At 51.0% G+C, this 16,041-nt stretch overlaps 1 protein-coding gene across 2 annotated transcripts in view; it reads right to left on the minus strand.

The window, feature by feature from the left end:
* The window catches only part of SLC37A1 (solute carrier family 37 member 1), a 72,536-nt gene that overhangs the window by 12,647 nt on the left and 43,848 nt on the right, over window positions 1-16,041 (minus strand). For both annotated transcript variants that reach the window (XM_040231907.1, XM_040231901.1), the window contains exons 10-16: window positions 15,660-15,740; window positions 9,581-9,712; window positions 6,616-6,706; window positions 3,410-3,472; window positions 2,958-3,043; window positions 1,871-1,919; window positions 612-685 (exon numbers count right to left, since the gene is read on the minus strand). In XM_040231907.1, the coding sequence (XP_040087841.1) occupies window positions 612-685; window positions 1,871-1,919; window positions 2,958-3,043; window positions 3,410-3,472; window positions 6,616-6,706; window positions 9,581-9,712; window positions 15,660-15,740 (576 nt within the window). The remainder of the gene's footprint in view (window positions 1-611; window positions 686-1,870; window positions 1,920-2,957; window positions 3,044-3,409; window positions 3,473-6,615; window positions 6,707-9,580; window positions 9,713-15,659; window positions 15,741-16,041) is intronic.

A 16,041-nucleotide genomic window follows, 5' to 3' on the forward strand; every position in this document is an offset into this window, starting at 1 on the left:
GACATGTCTCGTCTTTCCTGTCGGGTAGATGAGACGGCCCTGCTGCCTCCGGGTCCAAAGGGCCTGGAGTCGAAGGCCACCTGTCATCAGTGCTTCCTCCTGGAAGAACTGGGCAGGAGCCCCCATGGATCCCCAGGCCCGCATGGAATTCACCACCCTGTGCAGTAAACATTTCTTTACCACACTGGACTCTGCCTTGGAGCATGTCCTCCCAGGGCCAGGACCCTGCCTGGCTTGTCCCTGCAGTCCCTAAGACCAGGTGAGGGCTGGGCACAGAGTGGGACACCCACGGCGGGCTGGACTCTGCTGAGGCCCTAAGGGTGGGCTCCAGGGGTCACAGCCTCTGGCTTCCAGGGCTGCCAGAGTGGCTCAGAGGAACAAGCCAGATGCTGGCATCGTGCCTTGGGCCACTGGTTTACAGGATGGCGCGGCCATGTCCCCTTATCTGCCTCAGAAGACTCTTAGCATCCTTACTGGTCATCTGCACAAGAGTGCTCATTGAAACAGACCGTTTCACTATCAGAGACCACCCATCACAACAGTTGTGATGGAAGAGGTGGCTGCCCCGCCAGCATCTGGCCCCAGCTCTGTGATGAGCTGCGCGTACTCACCAGGTCGGCGGACACGGCAGTCGTGATGAGCGCGTATGGCCCGCTGACCAGGGCCCCGCTGAGGAGCAGCATGGCTGCAGGAGACAGAAGCCCAGAGGGGGGTCAGCCAGCAGGACAGGCCCCCGGGGGAGCCTCTGCCGTCTAAGCTTCTCCCTGTTGGTCATCCTGGCATCGCACGCTGGCCCTGCCCTGAGCTGGACACGGGCCGGTCCTGGAAAGATGCCCACACCACCGGGGAGTGGCCACGTCTGGAGCAAGCGTCATAAACATCTTCCGTTAAACTTGCCCTGAGATGGTTGTAGGGCTAATCACACCTTCCCAAAGACTCAAGCCAAGTTCAGAGAACCTGGCCTCTGTTTCCTTGAACCTGGAGAGCAGAAGCCGTGCTGAGAGGAAGTGAGAACCCGGACGTCCGAGCACAGACGTGACCACAGACATGACCACAGGCGTGATGTGTGTGAGCACCGGATGCGGCCACCACCACAGCCTCGTCTGCAGCAGACAGGACTTCCTCTCTTTGCCCACAGCCGCTGACGGCCACCCCCAGGAGACCTGGGGCCCCAGCACAGCCCAATCCCTGATGGGCGGGACCACCATGCCCATTCCCGAAATGCAGTCTCCTAACCTGATCCCGGGTTCACTTTCCCGAGCCACCCTCTGGGTCACACTGCTCTGTGTGGAAGCTCCTGGACTAATGGGTCACTTCATGGGCCCCCTGCATCCACAATTTGCCCTCTGGGTAACTTTTAATGGGATCCCTATCAATCCCCTCTGCTGAGTTTTGAGACCAAAAGAAGCATTTACTCAGCGTCAGAGCCTTAATTTGATAGAGCTGCTTGTGCAAAGTTAAAAATAGAGACTGTGCCCAGAGTGGCAGCTGACAGAGCAGCTCAGAGGGCAGGCCACCCCCGGGCTTGTGATGCTGGGGGTGCAGGACTTGGGGACCACAGCTCCGCCTGCTGCCTTCCAGAGGATGTGGCTTCTCTGAGGGGCTCCTGCACTGGGCACCCAGGGCTTCTCACAGGCCAGCCCCGGGGCCTGAACTCTCCCACACTGGCCCCTAAACCTGCGGCCTCAGTTCTGCAGGCAGGATCCCCGTGGGCCCCTCTGAAAGTACCCCCTCCAAGGAGGAACACAAGGATGATTTTAGCCACAGTGCGCAAGCCACATCTTTGCTTCTTTGCTGATTTTTCAGTTCATGTCACAAAGCTGTGTGGACCTAAAAATGGCTGAAGGAAAGAAAGACCTCATGGACTCACCTATGGTGGCTTCCAGCCCCATTCTGCTGATGGAGGAGAACGCGTAGAGCTGTGAATGGTGTCAAAACAGGAGAGGAACAAAGGTTTACTATGAGCAGCTGAGAGATTTCCCAGGAATGTGTATTTCTGAAAAGTGACTCTTGGGCAGCAGCCAGACAGTGGAAGGAAGGCCATGCTGCCCTGGCAGGGTGTCCAAAGACAGGTGTCCAAATGCTTGCAAACTGTCCCCAGGCTGGACACAGACATGTAGGGTCTGATTCCCCAGTGAGCTGGAAACCTGGGAGCACCCCACCCTGAGCTCCTGGGGGAGGACCCTGGGTTTGGCGCAGCTCTCCCTGAGCCCCGTGTCCCTTCCTGGGCCATAAGCCCTGAATGCCAGGGCCCGGGTGGTGAGGGGACCCCCATCAATGCTTCTGCGTCAGGGTTCTTGGAGTGTCTGTGCTGGGAAATGTCCAGGGCCCCAGGATGACTGAAGATTGGGTTTTGTTCAGCCCAGTGGAGCGGCAGATGGGCAAAGGAGTCAGTGCAAGTTGATGAGCAATAATACTACGTATGATGTTGAGGAAACAGTGATGGTATAACCATGTTCCCCTTGACCCTCGCCTTCACCCTGTGAGATGGTGCTGCCGGCATCCTCATTTTTCAGATGAGGAAACTGGGGCTCAGAGGGAGAGTAACCTGCCCACTAAACACTTGAAAAGCAATGGAACCTGGGTTATGAGGGGAGGGGTGGCGCTCCCCAGGGAAGCGGGTAGGGCAGCCACAGTGGGGGTGCTACAAATGAGCAGGAGCCTGCTGGGGGGGGAGGGGAGAGGAGGGGAAGGGCACCCCAAAGAGAACAGCCCACACACGCACACGGGAAGGCAGGGAGGAGAGAGGAGCCGCGCTGGTGCGCAGTGTGCAGCGGGTAGGGGGCTGAGGGAGGGGAGGCTGAGTGGGGGGCCCTGAGCGGAGTGGAGGTGACACCAGGTCCCGGAAACCAGAGCCCCGAGAGGAGCTGCGCCGGCAGCTGCAGGTGTGCAGGTGGGAGGACAGGGGGGCTGTTCCGGAGGTGTGGGGGCCATGACGGAGGGGCTGCTGGGCCTACCGTGGGGGCCGCGAGCAGCAGCATCAGGCCGCAGGTGGAGGCCCTTTTCTCCAGGCGATCGGAGATCACACCTGCCAGGATCCCACCTGCAAGGCAGACGGAGGGTCCTGAGGGGTGTACGTGCCTGGCGGGGCCCCATAGAGAGGAAGCAGGGCCCGCACTGCCACAGCAGCAAGGAGAGGAGGACCTCTTCCCTGGGCCCTTTCCACCCCTTGAGCAGGTTGGCCCCAAAGCCCCTTTGCCTGTGAGCATCCTAGCACCACCAGTCTTTCGCCCACCAGGTATCCTGGTCCTCAGGGAGCCCAGGATGGGGCGTGACCTGCTATCAGAGGCCAGGCACTGGGGGCCTCCCAGTAGGGAGCCAAGTCAAACAGCGTCCAGGCTGAGGGTGTCCATGCACCACCTTGGTGGGGAACGCTTTTGTCAAAGTAGACAAGAGGAAACGAACTCACCGAAGATCCCGCCCACGTCAAACAAGGTGGAGAGCTCCCCCGCCTTCTTGACATCAAGATGATCTGTTAGAATGACAGCAGAGTGTTTAAAGTGATAACCAAGAAGGACCTATAGTACAGTACAGGGAACTCTGCTCAATGCCATGTGACAGCCTGGATAGGAGGGGAGTTTGGGGGAGAATGGATACATAGATATGTATGGCAGAGTCCCTTGGCTGTTCACCTGTAACTATCACAACATTGTTAATCGGCTACACTCCAATACAAAATTAAAAATTAAAAAAAAAAAATGACGGCAGAATGTCACTGTGAGAAGGCCGCAGCAGTGTACAAGCCACACACAACATTCTTTTGTTTCACAAGCATGATTTAAACCAAACAGCAATTATGATATCCATGATCAGATTAGCAGAGAAGGCAATGGCAACCCACTCCAGTACTCATGCCTGGAAAATCCCATGGGTGAAGGAGCCTGGTAGGCTACCGTCCGTGGTGTCGCACAGAGTCGGACATGACTGAGCGACTTCACTTTCATTTTTCACTTTTGTGCATTGGAGAAGGAAATGGCAACCCACTCCAGTGTTCTTGCCTGGAGAATCTCAGGGACCGGGGAGCCTGGTGGGCTGCTGTCTATGGGGTTGCACAGAGTCGGACACGACTGAAGCGACATAGCAGTAGCAGCAGATCAGATTAGCATTAAAATAGTAATTATCAGAGTAGATGGAAAAAAAAGGAGTGTGCTTTGTGGGTAGACACACAGAAAGTGTGAAAAATGAACACTCCTAACCAAAAGGTGAGGGTTCACCTGGCTCTGTCTAGGCATCACCCCGCCTTTGCTCTGTGTCCCCTCAGGGCAGCTGTGACGTCAGACTTGGCTGCAGGGCATGGCCTGGGGAAGGGCTGGCCCATGGGAGCCCCTCAGCATAGACCATATGACCCCCCCGCTTTCAGACCTGGGAGGGGCTGGAACCTCCTCCCCCAGAGAAGGAGGCCGAGGTCTCAGGATGCTCAGCGCAGGACTCTGTGTCTCCCAACCCCCACCTAGACTGGGTTTCGGCTGACGCTGGATGGTCCCCTCACTGCCTCCGACTCCCATCCTGAGAAACTCTGCCATACTGCCTCGGGCTCACGTCCCTCTCTGCTGGTCCTTACAACACTGCTAGTGAAACAGCAGGACCTTATGGTCCTTCCCCAGCCCGTGTCCTCCACCTGCCTTCTGTCTGTGGAAAAGCTTTAGCCAAAGAGTGAGTTTAATCAGAGCAGTGAGAAAATGCAGAAACAAAAGAACACAGTCAAATGAGACCACACAATAATAATGTAGCTATTAAGCAAAGTCAAGGACCTCCTCAAGGACTATAAATAATATTTGGGGCCATCTCCTGTGAGCTGTCTTACAGACACCAAAACCCCTACCTGGTGAAAGAGGTTAATGGTGACCAGATTGTAGTTGTGATATAAGCTGCCACAGTTCCAAGAACTGGCCTCAAGGAAATGAAAACAAACCAATCCTGGAACTGAAGATTCAGTTCAGTTCAGTCGCTCAGTCGTGTCCGACTCTTTGTAACCCCATGAACCACAGCACACCAGGCTTCCCTGTCCATCGCCAACTCCCAGAGTACACCCAAACCCATGTCCATTGAGTCAGTGATGCCATCCAGCCATCTCATCCTCTGTCATTCCCTTCTCCTCCTGCCCTCAATCTTTCCCAGCATCAGAGTCTTTTCCAATGAGTCAGCTCTTCGCATGAGGTGGCCAAAGTATTGGTTTCAGCTTCAGCATCAGTCCTTCCAATGAACACCCAGGACTGATCTCCTTTAGGATGGACTGGTTGGATCTCCTTGCAGTCCAAGGGACTCTCAAGAGTCTTCTCCAACACCACCGTTCAAAAGCATCAATTCTTCGGTGTTCAGCTTTCTTTATAATACAACTCTCACATCCACACATGACTAGTGGAAAACCATAGCCTTGACTAGATGGACCTTTAACTGAAGATTAACTGCACTGAAAACAAGATGACCCTGGTCAGACCACCAATGACCAGTATCCAGATGACTGTCAGAGCTGACTGTGCTGTTTCTGCATGTAGCCCCTCCCTCCATGTCTAAAAGCGCTTGCCCACTGGCTGGCCATCAGTTGGGGGAAGTTGGCCTTTGGACATGCAACCCCTCCCCCACCCCTGTTGCCAGCATCCAAAATAGAACAAACTTTCCTTTCCACCAACCTTGCCTCTTTATTAGCTTTTGAGCAGTGAGCAGCCCCACCCCACTTTCAGTTACACTGGGGACACGTGGTCTGTGCTCTGGAGCCCCCACGCCCCAAATTTCTCCTCTTTTCACATTCACTAGGGCATGCACCTCCCAGGGACCCTGGTTCCTTTGCTTTGTCCTCGAAATCCCTGACTCTGGGGCCCAGAGGCCCTGTTGACTGTCTGGGTCCCTGTTCAGTTATGGCTGCAGCCCCTACACAGGGGCCTCTGCTCCGAGAACTGCTGGTCCTTCCCATCTTCCCCTGTGGTCATGCCCAGGACACGGGGTATGTGTTATTGCAAACGGGTCTGCTGTGTAGTAACCTACAGCTTTAGCCCCTGCTGGACTTCTGAAATGCAGGACAAGCTGTCTGCTGCCCTGCAGTTAGAGCTCAGCTCCAGGAAGCGATTTCCAGGTCAGTCATGAAGGCTGTATTATCTGAGATCCCCAGGGCCTCTCTCCCTGCTCACCAGCTGCTGTGACCAAGTCAGATGCAGCCTAAATTTAAAAGCAGGCTGCCCCAGATAGGAAGCCCCTTGGGGAACCAGTAGCCACAGCTGGGGAACACCATGTCAGCCCTTTAAACTCCATCTAGGTTCTCATCATGGCAATAAAACATTCCTATCTGGATTCTCTTTGTCTGTTGTTGTTCAGTTGCTGAGTTGTGTCTGACTCTTCGTGGCCCCGTGGACTGCAGCATGCCAGGCTCCTCTGTCCTCTGCTTTCTCCCAGAGTTTGCTCGGATTCTTGTCCACTGAGCTGGTGATGCCATCTAACCGTCACACTGTCTCCATGTCTACCTCTCTTTGTCTACAGGTTTCTACTGATCATGCCATGTGCTTCAAGAGCATCACGCATCTCTCTCCTTCCCAAGTTTAGGGACACCGGTGGATAAAAGGGAGTCGTGATCACAGCCCTTGAACAGAACCTCCCAGCTGTGCTGCTAGCAACGGTACTCACCTACATTTGTGATGTAGAGTGGAAGCCAGAAAAGGAACGTGTAGCTGACCAGTTTCGCAAACAGCAGACACAGAGAGAACTCTATCACGCCCTGAAAGAGAGGGAAGGACAGAAGACGGACCTTGGCCCATGATCCCACAGAAATGGAGCGATGTTCTGATGAGTGAGGATTTGTAAGCAACTTTTGGCAGGGAGGAGCTCTCTGCAGGAGGCCCCTTTTGTCTTGTCTCTAGCAAAGCTATAACATGTTGTTATTGGTGTTGTTCAGTCCTAAGTCATGTCCAACTCTTTGGACGGTAAACTGCCAGGCTTCCCTGTCCTTCACTATCTCCCAGAGTTTGCTCAAATTCATGTCTACTGAGTTGGTGATGCCATCCAACCCTCTCATCCTCTGCCGCCCCCTCCTCCTGCCCTCAGCCTTTCCCAGCATCAGAATCTTTCCAACGAGTCTGCTCTTCACATCAGGCGGCCAAAGGATTGGAGCTTCAGCTTCAGCATCAGTCCTTCCAGTGAGTATTCAGGACTGATTTCCTTTAGGGTAGACTGGTCCTTGCAGTCCAAGGGACTCTCAAAAGTCTTCTCCAATACCACGATTCAAAAGCATCAGCTCTTTGGCATGCAGACTTCTTTATAGTCCAACTCTCACATTCTCACATGACTACTAGGAAAACCTTAGCTTTGACTACATGGACCTTTGTCAGCAAAGCAATGTGTCAGCTTTTTTAATATGCTGTCTAGGTTTGTCATGCATAGCTTTTCTTCCAAGGAGCAAGCATCTTTTAATTTCATGGCTGCAGTCACTGTCCACTACATTTTAACTAAACTTAAACCAGTCACTCACATACTCTACTCATTTCTGGCCAGGGCCAGATCTTTCAAATCTTTTGCTCACACAATACTTTGCCTAACTGGTCAGTTCTTCCCTAGATCAAAGAAGTAAAAATGAAAAATAAATAATTAACAGATGACCAGATCTCCTCCTTGGCTTCCCCTTCAGTAATCTCACAAGCGACCTGTGTGAACAATACAGCATCTGGAGGAAGATCACAAAGAGTCACCAAGCCTGCAGGCAGTGGGGTGATGATGGCCCTGATCCTTCATCTCAGTGATTAACCGAGATAACTTTTTCTCTTTAAAAACTTTTATGGCCTCTTCGGAGTTGGTTTTGGGGACACAAGTCCTCCTCCCTGATTATTGGCTACTCTGGTTAAAGCAACTTTCCTTTCTATCAGCATTTGCTTCTCAAGTGTTGAATTCAAGCAGTGAGCAGCTGGACCTGAGTTCAGTGATACCCAGAAGAGACATGTAGATTCTGATAAGGAAACTGAGGTGTGGGGTCTCGTGGCTATTGAGAAATGCTTATATGTTCCACTTTCTGTCTACATTTAGAAAGAGGTGGCCCTTGTGAGATAGTAAGTCCAGGTATCACTTGGGAAATGAGCATGAGAAATCCGGTAACACTAAGGAACCGACTCCTCAGTTGCTTCTCCCAGGCTATCAAAGTGCATAGCTACGAACACCCTTCAAATCCAAGCAGAGGTCACGATATGCAATTCATGTCAATGCTCTGGAAATTAAACAACGTTTTCAGAGTCACACCCAGTATGGGAGGTGTGTATAATGTACTTCATGCTTACCAAGTGCGTGCCATTGTGCCTTTTGTGTAGTTAATGATCTCATTTGATGCCGAGAACAGCACTAACTAGTTGTACAGCCACGGAGCCTGCACTACGGTGAGGAAACAGGCCTAGAGTGGTTACCACCTGTGTCGGGCACACCCAGCCCGCCTGTGGCAGGGCCAGGTCAGGCCAGGCCAGGGGTCTGAAGCCTGTTCTTGCCTCCACCCAACTTCTGTTTATGGTGGGCACCTTAATTTTAGCAACAGTATTTGACCCAGCTGCACAATAAAGTAGCAACAGAAAAGTTACTACTTGTTATTAACAAATTTTAAAAATAACTGTTATTTGGAACTAGTGTCTCCTGCAGGCCAAACCCCCAGAGATCTTTGTTAGGGACCCTGGAGAGTCCAGGCCAGACCTTCAGTGGTTTCTTCTGGCAGGAGAGCAGCTCCCGGGTGCTCAGCAGCCCAGTTTTATCTGGGAGCTGGCAGAACTTTCTGTTTAAAGCAGCAGTTCTCAGTTCCTTCATTGGGTGCCATGATGCTGAGGTTCTGTGTGCACTGTTGGGTGTCTAGCTCAGCACAGTTGCTGTGGAGCCTCTGGGTTCCCTCTTCCAATTCTCCCTGAGGCCAGCATGAGGGAAGTGCCCTTGCCTGCATCTGTTCCCCTGAACAGGCACCCAAGGGCAGGAGCCAGGCATTCTAGAGTATGGCCCAAAGGGGCCAGTGTGCTCTCCCCCTCCTCCCATCTCTGCTCTTGGCTCCCTGCCTTTGTCCCCCTCCACAGCACCACGTCAGAGGAACACAGTTGCTCACAGGTCTTTGCACAGCTCCCAGCATGCTCTGCTCTGGGAGCTCATGGATTTCACATCCATAATATACACACCTAATATATTTTATAACTATTAACAGGTGAACAAAACACTGCAGCCTTATTCAGCCCTGAGCTGATCTGCTTGCAATTCTGGTTCATGCTATGGATTTCTATGAGCTTCCCAGGTGGCTCAGTGGTATAGAACCTGCCTACCAATGCAGGAGGCACAGTTTCGATCCCTGAGTCGGGAAGATCCCCTGGAGGAGGAAATAGCAACCCACGCTAGTACGCTTGCCTGGAGAATCCCATGGACAGAGGAGCCTGGCGGGCTGCATTCCATGGGGTCATAAAGAGTTGAACGAAACTGAGCCACTAAGGACAGCACTTGGATTTCTAATGTGTAGATAATATGATCATGGATTTCTCTTTCTAAACTTATCAACAGCTCAGTGTCTGTTCACAGCATTATGTGTAATTTGTAGTAAACAGACACTGTTCACATATGCCCCCTCTCGAGAGGGTCGTGTACTTACGGGAATCTTCAGGGCCCCCGTGAAGCTGATGGCTACCATGCCGCCCCCGCCGTCTGCCGGGAGGACGACCACGTGGTTCTGGTGGCCGGAGTGTTTCCCATCCGACAGCAGTAGACGCTGCATCTCTGGGTCCTGGAGACGAACCCCACAGAAAAAGAGAAAGAGAAGAAAGTGTGTTATCAGGCCGTAGACTTGGGAGGTGGGTATGCCCTGGACAACATCCTTACATGGCCATTGCTTTTACAGCCATCAGCATCCACGTGGTTTTGGGAAACACTAATCAAAGACATGCAGAATCTTTTGACTCAACTCCAGGACTCTATTTGCAAAAAATACTTTTCGATGTGGAAAAATACTAAGATTAATGTCACGCCATTATTGAGAAAAATTGCTAAAGTACATCCACATAACCGACATATCCTGCAGTTGTAAAAAAAAAATAAAAAAGGTTGTGAGATTTGAAGAAATGAGAAAGTGCTTATGATACATTAAGCAATAAAACATCATTCAAAAGCATTTTCATTATAATCTCATTGAATGTTTAAATATAAACCTATTTAAGTAGGTTAACTATTGGATTATTTATAGGCAAAAAGAAGCTAAATTCTAAACTGACAATGGTTATCACTCTGGTAGAATTATGTGCGAAAGTGAAAGTTGCTCAGTCATGTCCAACTTCTTTGCGAGGCCATGGACTCTACAGTCCATGGAACTCTCCAGGCCAGAATACTGGAGAGGGTAGCCTTTCCCTTCTCCAGGGGATCTTCCCAACCCAGGTCTCCTGCATTGTAGGCGGATTGTTTACTGAGCCACAAGGGAAGCCCAAGAGTACTGGAGTGGGTAACCTATCCCTTGTCCAGCGGATCTTCCTGACCCAGGAATCACACTGGGGTGTCCTGCACTGCAGGTGGATTCTTTACCAACTGAGCTATCATGGAAGCCCCAGAATTATGTGTAATTTGTATGAAATGTCAGTTAATTTTTTACATGATCCTGTATTTTTTAAGGAGTTCACAAAGGACACACATGATCACAAACAATATTATTTTAAACTTCATAAACTAATTCCAATATTTCATAAATTTCGATTCTGGACATCGCTAAAGTTTATCATCATTAAAGCAAAGAACAGTGGTCCCCAACTCAGGGTGGGACATCAAGTCAGAGCAACGATGATTGAAAATGTCCTTCATAAAGGCACTATGAAGGTCGAAGATTTAAAAAGAGATGTTTCTATGTATTCCAGACTTTCCACAAAATCAAACAGGTTTTATTGATTTATCTCACCCACTCCAGTATTCTTGCCTGGGGAATTCCATGGACAAAGGAGCCTGCCAGGCTACAGTCCATTGGGTCACAAAGAGTCAGACATGACTGAGTGAGTATCACTCACTCACACTATAAGTGGTGTGCAAGCGGTGTTCAAAATGCAGTTAAATTGAAAAAAGAAAACATCAAAGCATTGCCACATCTGTTTCTTGATATCAGAATTCTCTTCTGGTGAAGAACAGAAATTTGGAAAACAGGGTGGCAGGCTGCACACGGGAAGCCCCTCGGGCACTGAGCACCCAGCACCTCCCTCTTGGCTGTGTCACGGAGAAGCCTGGCTCCCGCCATGCATGGCTCAGACATTGAGAGCTGGCCTCTGGTGAGCATGGCCACAGTTAACCACATGCTCTGATGCTCCAGGATGCCGATGGCAAGCCCCCGCTTGGAACCAGAGCATCCTCCTGAAGACAATGCCACAGAGGTATGTGAACACAGCGACCCTCTATTTGAGTCTGGAGATAAACTTCTCTCTGGAGAATTACATGGCTGTCCTGTGTGTGTGTTAAATCATTTCAGTCGGTTGACACCCTATGGACCATACCCACCAGGCTCCTCTGTCCTTGGGATTCTCCAGGCAAGAGAACTGGGGTGGGTTGCCATTCCCTCCTCCAGGGATCTTCCCAACCCAGGGACTGAACCCACATCTCTTACATCTCCTGCATTAGCAGGTGGGTTCTTTACCACTAGCACCAGCTGTCCTGTGTAGAAAACGAAATCAATTGTTCTCAACCCTGGCATCTCCTGGGCACTCTGAGAGACTTCCAGGCTGTACCCTGGACCCAATATAGCAAGCTTGGGAGCAGGCCCCCAGAGAGCCGTTTGTGTCATTAGGCTGAGAACCGCAGGATAGACTTTTTTTTAACACTAGATGTTCTGACAGGTGAACCATGAAATGCAGCCAGATAATGAGAAAAAAGGAAGAGAAAAGACTGCTCAGCCAGGAGGGTAGTAGTCACAGGTCCAGCACGGAAACCCACCTGGTCACAGCCCAGGGTTGGCACTGACCCTTCCTTGTTCAGAACACTGGGTACAGTATTCTGTATACTGGGTTCAAAGCCCCAGTCCAGCCCCTCTGCCCTAAGCTGTGAGGAGCCCCTCAGGCCAGTCAGGAAGCCCTGTCTTCATTTAAGACGGGCCTCCTGCCCACACCTGCTCATTCTGTATGCACAACCTGGGGGAGTGAGGAGGGGGCTGGTTCCAGTCTCCCAAGGCCAGTATTTTGCAGCATCTGGAGGAGGGATTGGTGAGGTCATGGGGGGGTTTCCAAAGTGAACCAGGAGAGCAAGGCTGCCTCCTTCCAGGAACCAACAGAGACCCGCTGGGGGAACTGGGTACGGGAAGCGGTGTGCTGGGACAGAGAGCCCTCAGTGGGCTGGGGACTCATTCAGCCGAGGGCCCACTCTCCGAGGTTTACACATTCACAGAGCAAAAGGGCTCTGAGTGATGAAAGCAAGCACACATGGGAGTTTGCATGAGTGACGGCTCAGCCCAGCCTCAACCTGTGCTGGCCCCATGTGGAGCTGTCGGATGGAGTAACCTTTATTTCTGTTTTTATTAAAGAATTTCTTATTGGAGTATAAATGCTTTACAATGTTGTGCTAGTTTCTTCTATATAACAAAGTGAATCAGTTGTATGTATATGCATATATATCCCTTCCTACTTGGACCTCCTTCCCACCCCATCCCCCAATCCCTTCGATCTAGGTCATTAACCTTTAGCATCTAAACACCCGCTCAGCACCCTTTAAGTGGTTGCTGAGCCACACCCATCAGAAAGACCCTCAGAGGTGTTGGACTGGGAGTATGGGATGAGCACATGGAAACTGGAATATATAGAATGGATAAACAAGGTCCTCCTATAGAGCACAGGGAATTATATCCAATATCCTGTGATAAACCATAATGGAAAAGAACATGATAAAGAATGTGTTAATATGTGTGTATAACTGAGTCACTTTGCTGTACAGCAGGCAATTACCGCAACATTGTAATTCAACTATACTTCAATAAAAATAAAATTTAAAAACATAAAAAACAAGAAGTGGAAAGAATTATTAAACAAAAGACCCTCAGAGAAGCCAAAGATGACAAAAAAGACACATAGCTATAAGGAGGACAAATGTCAACCATCCTCAACATGACATCATGAAAACCCACAAGGTTGGACGCAGGTCACCACATGGGAAGTGACCCCAGAGCCTCTCTCTGTTCACGTTCTTGTCCTCACCCTACCCCCTTCTTTATTATTTTTTTTCCATGAAGTCATTAGGAACCATGCCTGGGGCAGAAAAGGATTAAGCAGTCCCAGCTGAAAAGCCACTGTGGTCAGGGGCCTGGGTAAGGCTCAGCTCTGAGCTGGTCACTCTGTGAAAGGGGACACCAGAGTGTGCTGTCAAACCTGTGACGCATCCTGCCTGCTGACCCGAGGGCCCCTCCAGTGCGTGAGCTCCTCCTACGACAGAAGGGAGGGGACCAAGCCTGAAGAGTGTGCCAGGGCCAGCTGAAAGGAGACGCCCTTCCACCGCGGCCGACGCCTGCCTGGTCACGTCCACATCAAGGTCAGCCTGAAACGGGACCTCCTGGGGCCTCGGAATACGTCACTGTCTCTTTGGTGACATGTTGGTAAATAGACTTTCGTAGAAGAAAAAGAAAAAGGAAGAGGAAGTCACATTTAGAAGACAGGGCTAGCTTTCCTGGCCAGTAACCACATCAGAGGGCCTTCCCAGGTGGCTCTCGTGGTAAAGAGTCTGCCTGCCAGGGCAAAAGATGCGGGTCTGATCCCTGGGCCGGGAAGCTCCCTGGGAGGAGGGCGCGGCAACCCACTCCAGTATTCTTGCCTGGAGACAAACAGTCTTGCTTGGCTATAGTCCATGGTGTCGTAAAGAGTCAGACACAAGTGAGCATACACACACACACACACACAACTGCATTAGAACACAGGGCCTGGCTCTCACCTTGAGAAAAAGGTAAGTCTTCAGCAACAAATGGAGAGGAGTTAGAGCCATCTGGACACTGATTAAGGGCTTCCCTGGTGGCTCAGATGGTAAAGCGTCTGTCTACAATGCGGGAGACCCAGGTTCAATCCCTGAGTTGGCAAGATCCCCTGGAGAAGGCAATGGCAACCCACTCCAGTACCCTTGCCTGGAAAATCCCATGGACAGAGGAGCCTGGTAGGCTACAGTCCATGGAGTCGCAAAGAGCCAGACACAACGGACATTGATTAAGACCTGATGCTTTATACCAGTATTTCTGTTCCCCCCAAATGTGTATGTTGAACTCCAGTCTCTAACATGATGGAATTAGGAGGTGGGGCCTCCTGGAGGTGATTAGGCCATAAAGGTGGAGCTGGGTGAGGAGGTTAGTGCCCATATAGGAAGAGACAGCAGAGAGCTGGCTTCTCTTCCTGCTCCACCAAGTGAGGGTTCCTGGGGAAGGGAGCTGCCCACCAGCCTGGAAGCAGGCTCTCTCCAGATGTCGGATCTGCTGGAGCCTTGATCTGGGACTTCTCAGCCTCCAAAAATATACGTTTGAAATGTGAGGAATAAATGTTTATTGTTTTAGCCACCCAGTCTATGATATTTTTGTTACATCAGCCCAATCTGAGATACCTGATTTTGATGGAAACTCAGAAATGAGTAGAGATTTGAAAGCATTTCAGTTGAATTTCACTAAATCCAAGAACCAAACTGTATGAGATACTATTTTTTCTTTTTCCATTATTTCAACCACCTGAAATAGTTCCCTTGGGCAATAAAGAAAAAAAATGTAGGAAGTCTGTTTAGAACACTTATCCTTTAAGCTAACTGACTTGAGAAAGCGTACACTTTCAAGGATTATAACCAAATATAAAGTGGCCCTACAGCTGGGTGTGGTCAGCCAGGCAGAAGCGATGCAAGGCATTTCTTGGGAGCACAGCCCTCCCTTGGTACCCGGGATCTGTAGGGGATTGGTATCAGGATTCCCCTTAGAGACTCAAATCCTCCGATACTCAAATCCCTCGCATACGATGGCTAAGAACAGTTGGCCCCTATGTGGGCAGGTTTCACAGCCCTCTGGACACAAAGGGCTGACTGTATCCTAAGAGGAGAGGCCCAGGTGAGGTCCAGGCCAGGGAAGAGCCCTGGACTGCATCTAACCTCTTCATTTCTGAGGCGAACCTGGCATGGAGCTCAGCCCATCTGTGCCTCAACTTCCTCTTCTGTATAATGGACAGGCAGTGAAGGGGCTGGAAGCTGACTTTCTATGTTGTCTCTGGGTCCCCCTCTTATTCCCAGCCCACCTTATGCTCTCCCCACCTGAAACCCCCTTGGGCCAGTATGTGCAGACTCAGCCCTCACCTCCTAGACACCTCTGTCCAAGGCCACTGGCTCAGGGAAGCTCCCAAGACCAGGCCTGAACTAGCGCCCGCTCAGTCCTCCCTGGGCAGCCCTGTCTGGTTGGTTTTCTCTCTGCACCCCACGCCTGCCCTCTTCCCCCCAGGATGTGAGGTCCACAGGGGTGATGGATGTTGGGTGAGGAGTGAGGGGATGATCCTTTGGCACAGTCTCACCTAGAGAGGGGCTGCAACCCAAAGGCTGCAGATGGCTGTCCAAGGAATGAATTGCTCACAAATTTGAGTCACAAACTTAAAGGAAGCACAGCTCACCATCCAAACAAAATGAACAAATGTGAACTGAAGAAATACGACATCCTGGGTGTCGGCAACAGGGGTCACTGAGGCAGGACCCAACTGCCTGCCTGCGGAACTCACCAGAGACTTGCTCCTCTCCTCGGCTGGGACTGGCTTCTGTGGCCAGAACCTGTGTGCACCATTCTCGTAGCCTCTCGGATGCTGAGGGAATAAAGTTAATTAGAGCAATTACTGAATCAATGACCAGAAATGACAGCTATGCTCACTGCCGCAAGCATACTGACTTCATGAAAATGCTACCAAGGGAAAACAAGGCAAATGTTTAAAACAAAACAAAGGCTGCTCAGTTTATTCTCAAGACTCCAGACCCTCAGAATAACAGAGGGGAAAAGTGAAATCCTTTCCTGACGAATCATCCAAGACTGAAGAACATTGCTGTTGTTCAGTCGCAAACTCATGTCCAACCCTTTGCGACCCCATGGACTGCAGCCAGCCAGGCTCC

Source organism: Oryx dammah, unplaced genomic scaffold (genome assembly GCF_014754425.2).
Source record: "Oryx dammah isolate SB20612 unplaced genomic scaffold, SCBI_Odam_1.1 HiC_scaffold_2, whole genome shotgun sequence".
Classification (NCBI taxonomy): domain Eukaryota; kingdom Metazoa; phylum Chordata; class Mammalia; order Artiodactyla; family Bovidae; genus Oryx; species Oryx dammah.